The following is a 12500-nucleotide window of genomic DNA, read 5'->3' on the forward strand; positions in this document are numbered from 1 at the left end:
TACCTTTAAAACACAAAGGAGTAAAAGATAAGATGTACTTAATTGATAAACCCCAGCAGGATGTTAAGGTGTCACAGCACAAAGTTCACACCTTAAAAGGAATTAATACAGATATATTTATTTGTATAATAAAAAACTAGAATCCCCAAAATATATACCCCAATGATGATGTTCCACATCCAACCATCAGCATTCTTTCCACTGTATCTGAATCCGGCTTAAAGCTGTTAACCCAGAGACTGGCACACTTGTCTCTGGGGTTTTCTACAGAGTGTCCGGTCTTTAAGAACCGCAGCACAGCCCCCTGATTGTGTTCCCCCCGCCCCGGGACAGACCCGGACCCCAGACTACATCGCATTGTTCAGGGCCAGCGCGCTACTCAGAGATCGGGTCAATAAGGGCTACTATTCAAATGGCCTGTTGTAGTCTGTGCCCAGGCACAGGAAGGAAAGAGAGTTTTGTTTCATTAAGAGGATACGTAGTAAACAATGGCATTATAGTCTAATTAGGCAACTCTTTTTTCAATTAGTACATGTCACAATCTCGCATGTTGCAGAAGTTCTTATCTGAGGTGACCCATTTTTATTTTTGTCGTTGTGGAGCAGGTAGGGGCTAAGCACCTTGCTAGATAATTTCTACAGCAGACGCGGAATTATCCCCCATGCTTTGGGTGCACCCTTACCGAATCACCTACACTATATACTATTGTACACACACTCACTCACTCACACAAACAGAGGACAGTCTTCAGGGGACAGCTCATGGCTGAGAGAGAGAGCTGATCCACATTCGGAGGTAAACAGCACTATCAGAAGCTAAGGTCTATACCTCCACCTTCCCCATAACGTTTGTACCCTCTTGAAAACAGATCAATGCACCCACTTCCAGGTCGTTCGAAGGGGCCGTTCGGACATGTGCGAGCGAATCCGGTCCCATCTGTGGCCCCTCTGGAGCCCCTCTGGGACAGGCCGGACCCCGAGAGACAGGCTGCCGTCTGCTCAGCCCTCGGGCGCTGAAACACTAGCACTAAGCCCAATAGCCACTGCTGCCCGCCACCGTACCGTGGTGCCTGAAACCATAGCCACACTGACAGAGACACTGCATTGGCCTTTGGATCGGATGTCAATGTCGCTGCCATATTGGAGACGCAAAGCCTGAAGGGTGGGAAGCTGGTGGGGAGTCCGAGGGAGTCAATCTGGCTCTAGAACCGGTCAAAGTAGTCAATGCAGGGTTTATGTATGTATATCTTTGCATCAAAAGGGCAGACCCATTTCACCTGTTTTTGTCCCATTATGGCACTTCTGTGAAAAGGATCTTTTGGATTTAATTATGTTGGCTAATTCCTCTGCATAGAAAGTGTTGTTGTGGTTGGATCTGAGAGCGTGTCCTAGGGGAAGAAATGTAGTCTTCTGAGAAATTCGTTTTTTTTCTTATCGGCCTTTTGATATGAAAGCTTTTTTGCGTGTGTTATTTATTCAGCTGGTTAAAGCCATTTTTAGTTTTTCATGGCAAAATACCCCCTGTGTACAAGAACTGACTTTTATTCCTCATGCTCGCTCAATGTGTGTGTGTGTGTGTGTGTGTGTGTGTTTGTGCGTGCGTGTGATGCCAGGCCGACGGGTTGCTCCACAGGGAGTCACTGTAGCCCACTGTTCGTGTGTGAGAGGGTCTTCCTCAAGTATTTTTCCATCCGGCCGCCTCAGTCACTGACAACAACATTCAGAGGTCACATCCTGTTTATCAGGGAAACATTTTCCATTTTTAACCCAGCGCTGGTTGTTTGTTGCTGAGCAAAGTCAGCGGTGGTGATTCGTCCAATCCTTGGGGTTCAGCATTTCAGTTCTGCTGTTAACTAAATAGTCTTTTGTTGGTTAGATGTTTGGTGACTACAACATGGATGTCATCGGGTCATGTGAACGCCGTTTGGCATTCCTTTTCATCCATAGCCTAATACCACACCGCGGTGCATACCTTCTTAGCACTGGAGGCCCCAATGGGAATTGAACCCCTATCCATGGCTAAATTAAAAGTAATTTAATTGAGGGAATTGATCCAACAATGAACAGAACATGAGCTTGGTGTTTTCGCTGTTAGTCAAGGAACCAAAATGAGCATAAATATGACTATGTGACTCATGGCTATTAACTATAGGAAGATGCATAACCCTCCTTCATATTGCACATGCATCAGCTCAAGTCAAACATTCTGGCCCAGTGTCTCTGAGTGTCCACATGAAACGGGACATGCTTTAGGACCGCGCAGGGGCTGAGAGAAACAGGGTAAGCATGTTCTATCTCTGATGGAAACATGCAGTGCCTCCTGTTGGATTGGTATCTGTTTAATATGCACCCTGAGGCATCGCCAAAATGAGGAAGCTATTCCATAAATGCTTGTCTGGATTGTCTTTGTTTGAGTTCACTTTCTTTTCCGTGTACATGATACATGCAAAATATCTCAGAAATAATTGTATTTTCTATTGAAGTACTTTAATTGAACTGTGTACAGTTTACTGACTAATAATTCCTGCTATGCTAATCAAACATACCCTACATACCAGATGCTATTCGGCTAAGAGATCACGCGTGAACAAGTCATTGGAAACGGCTCATAATAAGATTTCCTTGTTGGGCTCTTCAACCTGCTTCCTGTTTTCTTAATTCCTTCCAGAAAATGCACCTGGCCAACCAGTTGGGTTCAGGAAAGAGAAACGTAAATACCCCAAATATATATAGGAATGTGGACAGGCTTTAAATCTCTCTACATTAATATGTATTTATGCGGGCCCTGGGGCCACTGTCTCTTGGCTGGAATTCAAATGAAGGCTGCACTTATATATTTATATATATATAAAAAAGCACAATGATAAAGAAATGCCACTTCTGAGCACTTCAGTGTAACCAGCGTGTAACTACACATTCTCTTATTTAAATTAATAAGCAGACACCTGGCCTTTTGCATGCACAATGAGAAACCTTCAATTAATGCCTTGCGACATTTTGACATTTTGATCTACCCAATAACATTACACACGCACGCACGCACGCATGCACGCACGCACACACACACACACACACACACACACACACACACACACACACACACACACACACAGACACACACATTTTAAGGGGATACAATCTTTTAAACAATTGATGTATTCTTAAATATTTAAAACCTTGTTTGATGAACGAGTGCTCTTCCTCTGTCGCGTTGAAATTGATGCCAAAGTTAAAAACGTCACTGAGCTTTGGCGTAGGTCACAGTGGATCAAACCATCTACTAAACGACTAAATGAAAAATGTTTGGCGTGACAGTGTCCCTATTCCATGTGATGATTACAATCCATTTCAAAACCAAGCCTAAACCGAGGGGTAGTGTCCACCCAGATACATCATGGATCCATCAGTGGAGTGTACCAGTTGGACCAATCCACAGGGTAGTTTTTTTTTGCTGATCAACCCATCATGCATCTGGGTGTACACTCCCACTGGTGATTTTGTGTCAAATCTTATTTTGAGTGCAGGGGTATGTCTTCTATGATCTTGAAAGCGGTATTTAATTGTGCCACTGTTGCTAAAAGAACACTGTACTAGAAAATAACTGCTATAAAACCCAATGTTTTGCCAGCCTCCACCAACCGGTAACGTCTCTACCCTGGGGTCTCCATAAGGGCACGCCAGCGTCATGAGGGGTCTGCTAGAGGGGTCTGATCAAATGAAAGTTCAGCTCAGTTATTCAGGGGGGTTTGTTGTGGACACGCCCCAGCCATAAGGTCAGAGTGCGGGGAGTGAAGAGGTCAGGTGCACCAGACCCGCCACCCGCTTGGATCCGTCTGTGAGCTCTGGTAACCGCGGCGATCATACTGCAATAACCTGATGTTGTCAGGAAGTCAACGCACCCCCTCTGCATGGCTTAACAGCAGCGTGCATATCATCATACCTCCTCTCAGCATCTCTCTCTCTCTCCTGCTCTTTCTCCTGTGCTCTGTCCATCTGTCAGTCTGGTTTCTTTCTTTTTCACCCTTTCTTTCTCTCTCCTTTTCTCTCTGTCTCCCAACCTTTTTGCCTCCATCCTGCTCTCCCTCTCTTATTCTTTGTCTCTCTCTCTCTTCTCTTGCTTTCTTTGAATGGAAAACTTCTGAATCAACGGCGGAATGCAAAGGCCTACAAAACTTGTATTTTGCTGGAAGATATGAATGAATACTAATATATCTTTCCAGTTCACCACCCAACATCCCTGTTTTGTATGATCGTATTCCTTGCATATGAAAAGGCCAACATTCAAAATGAATGCATGGCAAAATAATTGGGAAAGTTTGCCTTCTGTTTTTTTTTTTCATGCAATAATTGTTTTACATAACTTATCTGGCTCATTTAAATAGTCTGAGGGAGTTGCCTATTTGAAACCACAGAACAGAAGTTCCGGAACAACCAGGTTCCAGAACGCGAGGAGAGTTCCATCATTTTCTTGGAATGACTGCAGCAGCACAGAGGCCGCTTCTTGCTCGAAATGAAATTGTCGTGTTAGAGATTGACCCCCTCAGGTCTAGCTGTGATTCATGATGGTGTGTGTGTGAGTACGGGCATCTGGGCATCCGCCCTGAACATCAATCCTCTTCATCTCCCGTCGCGGCTCAAACTTTAACTCGCGTTGCAGCCATATGGTCTAGCTGGAGCACACTCCCCTCTGAGCTGCTCCGAGCCAAGAGAACCTCACATCCAAACCGTTGCTATCGGAAACCTGAAGCTAGGCTGCGCTGGAAGCTTCTGTCTGCACAAGGTGTCTGGCAGGATGCAAACAACAGGAAGTAGATCGGAATGAATGCGGGAATTCACGCAAGTGTCTGGAATCGGAATAATTAGGGTGTCTGTTGTTGAGCAAAGCACCGATTTGCTGCAGGGCTCACACGTACAATAAAGTTAAATTACTTTAAACCAAACATATGTTTTGATCTGCTCAACAGAATCTCCTTCTACTACCATGAAGGTAATGGAACCTTTGACTGCACCCAGTGTGTTTGATGGAACATTAACAATGAATGATGGGAACCAATCCTCTGCACCATTACAGCCACGGGGGCCTTCAGATGAACCCTTCAGTCCCTGAAGCCCCGTGTCTATGACCTGGGCGGCATATGGCTCAGGAGGTAGAGCGGGTTGACTTGTAGCTGGCAGGTTGCTAGTTCGATCCCCGGCTCCTCCTTGCCGAGGGTCAAGGTGTCCCTGAGCGAGACGCCTCACCCTGACTGCTCCTGACGAGCTGGCTGTCGCCTTGCACGGTTTACACCGTCGTTGGTTTGTGAATGTGTGCACGAATTGGTGTTGTTGGGCAGTATTGTAAAGCGCTTCCAGTGGCTACTGGTTAGAAAAAGCACTATATAGGGAATTATGCCCACAGGGAATGAAGGGCAACAACGATGCTGTGCTGTCTGGGACTTGTGATGGCCATCGGAATTCAGCCTCCCGACAATGCAGGGGGAAGCAATATTTAAAAATAAATTGAGAAGGAACACACAGGGGATAGTGCAAAATACGTGGACAGACTTCAGAAAATGGCAAAAACAAAAATACAACTTGCATCTTTCTAATGTTAATAACCCTTGTGGTCCCCTAGTGATGACGTCACAGCCCCCTTCCACAATACGTTTAGTTCACTACCTAAAGTATTTGGGGGGGTTGGGGGAGGGGGGGTTTCAGCGAGGTCAGTCTTGCATTATAGATAAGGGAAGAAGAGATCCTTAGTGGATCTGGGAATCCATAAATCACTTGCACAGCGCACGAGAGAGAGAGAAAGAGCGTTTGACTGTGTGTGAGAGCTGTGCTGATTCAGGTCTGGGATGGAAATGGGCAGGCAAGGCCTCCCGTGGGAAGGAGGGAGGGGAACATAGGAAGAGGGAGATATTCTAGACCATTGATTTGGTTGGTTTGCTCTTCTAATGGACTCTAGTGTTTGGCCTCACAGTGCTCAGACCAGCTGACGTTTACCCCGCTGTTCCCCAATGCAACACAGCATGCAGTGTGTTGATGCAGCCTTCATTCCATTCATCCGCCTTGCCTCCCTATCTCCCTCTCTCACGAGCTACATATATCTCAGACTGTTGTTTATTTCTTGTTTTCTAGCCCCTTTCTCCCGTCATGTTCTTTGAACCTCTTAATATCATGCATCTCAAGTGTGTGTTGACATGCAAGGTTTATACCTGCATGGAAGCTTATGCACCCCCCCCCCCCACACACACACACACACACACACACACACACACACACACACACACACACACACACACACACACACACACACACACACACACACATATTCTCACTCTCCTACTCTCCAGATCTCCCACACACTCTCTCTGACACACTCCTCACACACACACACACATACACACACACACACACACACACACTAAAGTCTTATATGTCTGAGCGAGGGAGGTGTGTGTGTATGTGTGTGAGTGAGAGAGAGATTTGTGGGTGTGCATGTGAGTGTGCACGCAGCACCACTTGTGCTCAACAACAGAAACAGGAGGTTGAGCAGGTCCATAGGGTTGCTAGGTTGATCTCTGTCCCCTCTGGCAGCAAAAGTGTCAACCTGCCCCTGAGCAAGAAAGCCAATTCCTGAAGTTGTGACTGATAGCCAACTTTCAGAGAGTATTTGACCTTTGAACTGGAAACAATGTGAGCTAGTGTCGCCTCGAGGGACAGACCTGAACACTTTTCCCACCCTAAGCCAAGTGCTCTTTTAGGTTCTCCTCCAAACTTTGTTCGTTCAAACCATGAAGTCAACGGAACACATTGGATGTGGAGCTGGGGAGACAATTTTCTCCCTTCTCACTTGATTACCTCTGAGGTAAAGAAGTCAATGTGTCAAAGCGACTTATAACCATTCATGCAGACATTCACACACCGACAGCGGAGTCTACCACGCAGGGTGACAGCCAGCTCGTCGGGAGCAGTCTTGGTGAGGCGTCTTGCTCAGGGACACCTCGACACTCCGTGGATCAAACTAGCAACCTTCCGGTTACCAGTCAACCCGCTATACCTCATGAGCTACTGCTTCCCTGTAACAAACCCCATTGTCGGCGGTCGGCCTCTAGGCATCCTGGTAGCGGAAGGCAACACCTGCCCTTTAACCCGCTCCTCAATGACCTGCATTTGAATCCATTCACTTAAGTACCATCGGACAAAAGCATCTGCTTAAATGACTCATCGCCTCGCCGGATTTAAGTGGAGAACTATGTGCTATGAGCATAATGACGGCCAATTGGGACCAGTCCGTTTAGAGGCTTTCACTGCAGTGACAGACGGACCGACGGATCGATCTCATCACCATTCATACCAGCCATGTTCTCAGAGGAACACCCAGCGGTGACGCCAACAAGATGGGACCCCGTTCCACTCGGTGTTGGAACGAAACTAGCCCAATGACTGGCAGGGTGTGCATGTATGTGTGTTTGTGTGTGTGTGTGTGTGTGTGTGTGTGTGTGTGTGTGTGTGTGTGTGTGTGTGTGTGTGTGTGTGTGTGTGTGTGTGTGTGTGTGTGTGTGTGTGTGTGTGGGTGAATGTAATTGCTGAAAGGATTGGGAGAATGCAGAAACCAGTGATGCCCCCCAGGTGTTGTTCAGAAGGAGGAGGGCCCCGCCCTCAAAGCATATGATAGGCCCGCCCGACCACACCGGGAACACGACAAGCCTCTGCAGGGCTTGAGATCTCTCCCCAGCCCGTCGAGCTGGTCTGTCTGTCTCCCCGTGAAGGAGCACCCAGTACGTTCCTCCGCCCTGGTATTTCGTCGTTAAGGCGTTGTTGTTTTTATAGAAGTGGAAATGACTCGAGATGAGAAATGTCAAGAGTGTTAAACCCGGCTGGCTGTCCTCCGAGAGGGGGAAGTTATAAGCTATTTAGGCCCAGTGATTACAACTGAAAGAGATTTTTATTAAACATATATAAACCCATTTACTACTACCGGTGAGATTTATAGACCATGGAAAAGGACGGTCATTTAAATAACAATAAAAAACAGGAAAATACAACATAATTTTACATTGCCATCGGCTTTTCCTCACGGTGATTTTATTGTCGTGCTAATGCTTAGGACGATTAGCATTGCATTAAATAACCGCGGGCCGCATTAGGAGCCGTATTCTGCCGAGGGCGCCCCCTGCCCAACACAGCTGGGCCTCTCTCTCTCTCTCTCTCTCTCTCTCTCTCTCTCTCTCTCTCTCTCTCTCTCTCTCTCTACCCTCTCTCTCTCTACCCTCTCTCTCTCTACCCCCCCCCCCCCCCCCCCCAAACACACACACACACACACACACACACACACACACACACACACACACACACACACACACACACACACACACACACACACACACACACACACCTGATAATATCGTAACGTGCAGGTGTAAACGTCCAATCACCGAACTCTAGGCGAGGCCGCTTACCTGAGGTGTCCCACATGTTTAACTCGATCCTCTGCTTGTCGATCTCGAAGCTGGCCGTGTAGTTCTCAAACACCGTTGGCACGTAGTTCTGAAACACACATACCCCAGGGCGGAGGGTAAGTGTTTATGCCACCAAATTTCCTCAACAGCCAACTGTTATTTTCACTCCGTTGGATTCGATCACTGTAGTTTCAGTTGTAAATGGTGTTCGAGCCATTACAGCACTATAGTCTGAATTATAATTTAAAAAAAAACATTAAAGACATCAAGTATTAAAGTCAATACGATATGTTATCAATCCATTTCTACATTGCATATCTGCGCAGGCTATTTCCAGATGTCATAAACATGTATATAATACGTTTTGGGTCTGATCTAGTCGATAGGCTACTGTAGATGACAGATTTATTTAGTCACCTTTAGGACTAATGATAACTTTCTTTTTTTCTAATTTCCAATAAAAGAAAGTAAGGTTTGTCTATTATTGGTTCGGAGGCAGAAACAGATATGTAGGACTTGTACTCCTCGTAGTTTGTTGACTTTAGGTGTCCAGATCATCAGTGAGACCTGCGCCTTTGCGCAAGCGATGCGTAAACGGCACATTAATACTCCACCATCAGGCGTTGCTCAATGTTCGTTTGAGTCTTGTTGGCTGATGTTAAATGTGTATGTATCAAGTAGTATCTTCGTAGTTCTTACCTCTGGGTACGAGTCTTTCGCAAAAACGTGAAGGAGCGCCGTTTTTCCACATTGCGTATCGCCGACGACCACAATCTTACACCGGCTCACTCCCTTCCCCTCCATGGTGGCCCTTTTTTTGAATGACTATTATGTACTATAATGTTGCCTCCTTGACAGTTAGCTCTCTACAAACTCGGATAGTTCCCTCTTAGCGTGCATACAACAACAACAAAAACGCCTATAAATCCAGTGGGTTTGATTCAGAACTTTCATTAGGCTGCTGTGCGCCACCTCCGGGCTGCATGCTGCACGCTGCTGTCCGCTGCGTGTTGTGGTCGGTGCGTGTTGTGGTCTGGTGAGGGCTGGTCTGGGATTTCATCTTTCGTGTGGATCCGCCCTCAACGCCTAGGAAAGCCAGTCCTTTGGGTTTTACGTCACGGCAACAGCATTCAACCTGTAACAGAGTGAAACTGAGTTCAGGTAGACCTGCATTGTTGTGAAGTGAAATTGCAAACATAACACATTGTGTGTGTGTGTGTGTGTGTGTGTGTGTGTGTGTGTGTGTGTGTGTGTGTGTGTGTGTGTGTGTGTGTGTGTGTGTGTGTGTGTGTGTGTGTGTGTGTGCGTGTGCGTGTGCGTGTGTGTTTGTTTGTGCTCCCTCGTGACTGCGAGCGTGCGTGCTTGCGAGCGTGTGTGAACGAGGCTTCCCCTTGCATTTGGCTCTATCTAGTGGTCAAAGTACCACATTGCACGACTGAAATGCTTTTGCACTCCTGCATTGATAAAAGCATATCCAGGTGATCTAGTGAAGCCTTTACTGCAGGGTTCTTAACTTAAGCCCAATTATTTTGTACAAGATTGACCTATAATGATAGGCCTACTTATATAGCTGTACTTCAGATAATACATATTCACAAATGGGGAGTTGAATGTTTTCTTTGATTCTAGATTTGGAATTTAACATTTTAGAATTATGTTAGACTTATGGTAGGCAGGTTGGGCCCTTTTCAAATAGAGTTGACAGCACTCATTATTGCTCTGCTACTTTTGTGTACCAGGGCGAAAGAAGTAGACTTTTCTTCACTGGTTTAGTCTGCTTCCCTCGCCCTGGTACATCAAGTAGCAGATCCATAGTGTTACGGGTGACAACTGTGATTGACCCAAGATGACGCCTCTGTTAACAGCAGTCTGTTGCCATGCAGACCAAAGCAGTTGGGTGAACCAACCAGAGCTAAATCATTGACTCTGTTTAGCTTAACCGACTTAACAACTTATGAATGGAATGTGTTTCACAGCAACACGCAAGCTCACCACGACGAACGAGTACTTAGTTTACACGTGTAGGATTTAGGGGTACTTTCTCTGAACCCTGTTTGTTTGTGGACGTGCATACTTCTTATGGGGTTCGGAGAGACACTCCAAACGGGCCCGACAGAAGGCTGAGAGGAAGTGATGGGTGAAGACCACGAGTCTTCACCGAGCTTGACGTTTCATGTCTTCAAACTGAGGGTCACAGCTTCCTCTCAGACGTCACCCAGAGGTGACAACCTCGTTGCGGTTTACAACATACAGAACCATGGTTAGTGACTGGGGTGTTGCAGTAAGGTTCCAGTAAAGATAAAGCATGTATGAGGCTTAGGATTTGATGTCTGAGTTTCAAGTATGTATCGGCCCTGCTGTCCATATGCCTTTCTGGTTCTTCTGAGTTATTAATAGATGAGTGCGATGGGAGGTCAAACCCCATTTGAGGAAGGAAGGAAGATGATGGTGCAGAACGCATGCGTTTCTGTTTCCATTGTCCGTTTAATGTTATTTTAGTTTTGAAAGTTTAAAATAGCGATAGGCCTACTTGGAAATTCACTAAGAAAGGGGCCGCATTAAAACTCTATATATTTGTGTGCACCTGCACAAAAACACCCATGCACACGCATACACACACACGCGCACACAGACACAGACACACACGGAAAATAATAGGAAAACAATAACATCGTCACAAAATCACTAAGAAGTTGCCAATAACAAATATCATTGTGAAGCTCAAATGTTGTGGGTACACTCATACAAAACGTTTCAATGTCCATTTCTTAGCAGCTGTTAGGGTGGATGTGTGGGCCAGCCTGGCCAGGTCATGTGGGCAGGTTCATAAAGTCATTTTGATGTAAAATAATAAGTCACGACCACTTGAGGATTCCTAGCAGACTTTTCCACCACCAAACCACCTGTGACGCTCATTCCTGCAACACACGATCCTGATCTTCCTGTGGGGATCCACCGCTCCGGGTATCCACCGCTCCGGGTTTTGACGACCACCACTCCACTCTCTCCAGCTCATTTGGTCGCGATGCCAGAAAGCAACCCATATCAGTCCGCTACTTTCTGATCAGGGCGCACACATTCCTCCTATTCCTTCGAGCAAATGCGCCTTCCCACCAGTGACATCTCAACACACTTTTTTGGTTTGCACATCCGCAGAAAAGGCTGTCTGTGAGACTGTAGTTCGCGTCTACTTTTAAAGCTACAATATAGTAACAACCACACTCACTGACACTACATCACTACAGCCTATTCGCAAATAGTCAAAGGATATTGCCCTGCATCATGTCGAACGAAGAAGCACCGATCCAACAACAGCAAGTGGACCTGGAGAAGACCCCAGAACCTGCAGAACCCAAACCCGCAGAACCCCACCCGGCTCCAGCCGAGGAGCCCCAGCAGCCAGCGGCGGCGCCTAGTGCTGACGATGCCCAAGAAGAGAGCCACACGTTCCGCGCCCTGGTCCTCACCGGCCACGGGGGCTACGACAAGATCAAGCTCCAGGTCAAGACCCAGAGGATGGCGGCGGGGAGCGGCGAGCTGCTGGTCCGGGTGAAGGCGTGCGGGCTGAACTTCGCCGAGCTGATGGGCCGCCAGGGGCTGTACGACGCGCTGGCCTCCCCGCCCGTCACCATGGGCATGGAGTGCTCCGGGGTGGTGGAGGCCGCCGGGGAGGACGTGGAAGACAGGAAAGTGAGTCTGGATCAATGTTATTGTGTCGTGTTTGTGTAGTCTACATTTGCATTTACAAGTTATTTTCTGAATCAATGTTATTGGGTCATGTTTTTGTATATACAACAGATTTTCTGGATCAATGTTATTTTGTCATGTGAATATAGACTTCATATAAAAGTGGTTTTAATAAGGGAAAAGTGGAAGACATTGTGTGAAAGTTCAACTAGTTTCTGTTAAAAAAGCTGGATGAAAAGTAGTACATGGAAGAGAGCAGCCCCACCCAAACATCCATCGGACTGATCGATGGCTTCATGGTGTGTTTGTGGTCTGTGTAATGGCTTCGGCAGTAATACTTGTTGCACGTTTCTCCTTAGACTGCAGTCAG

At 46.6% G+C, this 12500-nt stretch overlaps 2 protein-coding genes across 2 annotated transcripts in view; one reads left to right on the top strand and one right to left on the bottom strand.

The window, feature by feature from the left end:
• LOC115531081 (rho-related GTP-binding protein RhoN) overlaps positions 1–9528 on the bottom strand; it is a 22392-nt gene extending 12864 nt beyond the window's left edge. The window contains exons 1-2 of the mRNA XM_030340108.1: positions 9143–9528; positions 8444–8531 (exon numbers count right to left, since the gene is read on the bottom strand). Of these exons, the coding sequence (XP_030195968.1) occupies positions 8444–8531; positions 9143–9247 (193 nt within the window). The 5' untranslated portion in view covers positions 9248–9528. The remainder of the gene's footprint in view (positions 1–8443; positions 8532–9142) is intronic.
• A 1826-nt stretch (positions 9529–11354) lies between these two features.
• LOC115531080 (synaptic vesicle membrane protein VAT-1 homolog) overlaps positions 11355–12500 on the top strand; it is a 15036-nt gene continuing 13890 nt past the window's right edge. Inside the window, exon 1 of the mRNA XM_030340107.1 lies at positions 11355–12133. Within this exon, the coding sequence (XP_030195967.1) occupies positions 11726–12133 (408 nt within the window). The 5' untranslated portion in view covers positions 11355–11725. The remainder of the gene's footprint in view (positions 12134–12500) is intronic.

This window comes from Gadus morhua, chromosome 18, assembly GCF_902167405.1.
Source record: "Gadus morhua chromosome 18, gadMor3.0, whole genome shotgun sequence".
Taxonomy (NCBI): Eukaryota; Metazoa; Chordata; class Actinopteri; order Gadiformes; family Gadidae; genus Gadus; species Gadus morhua.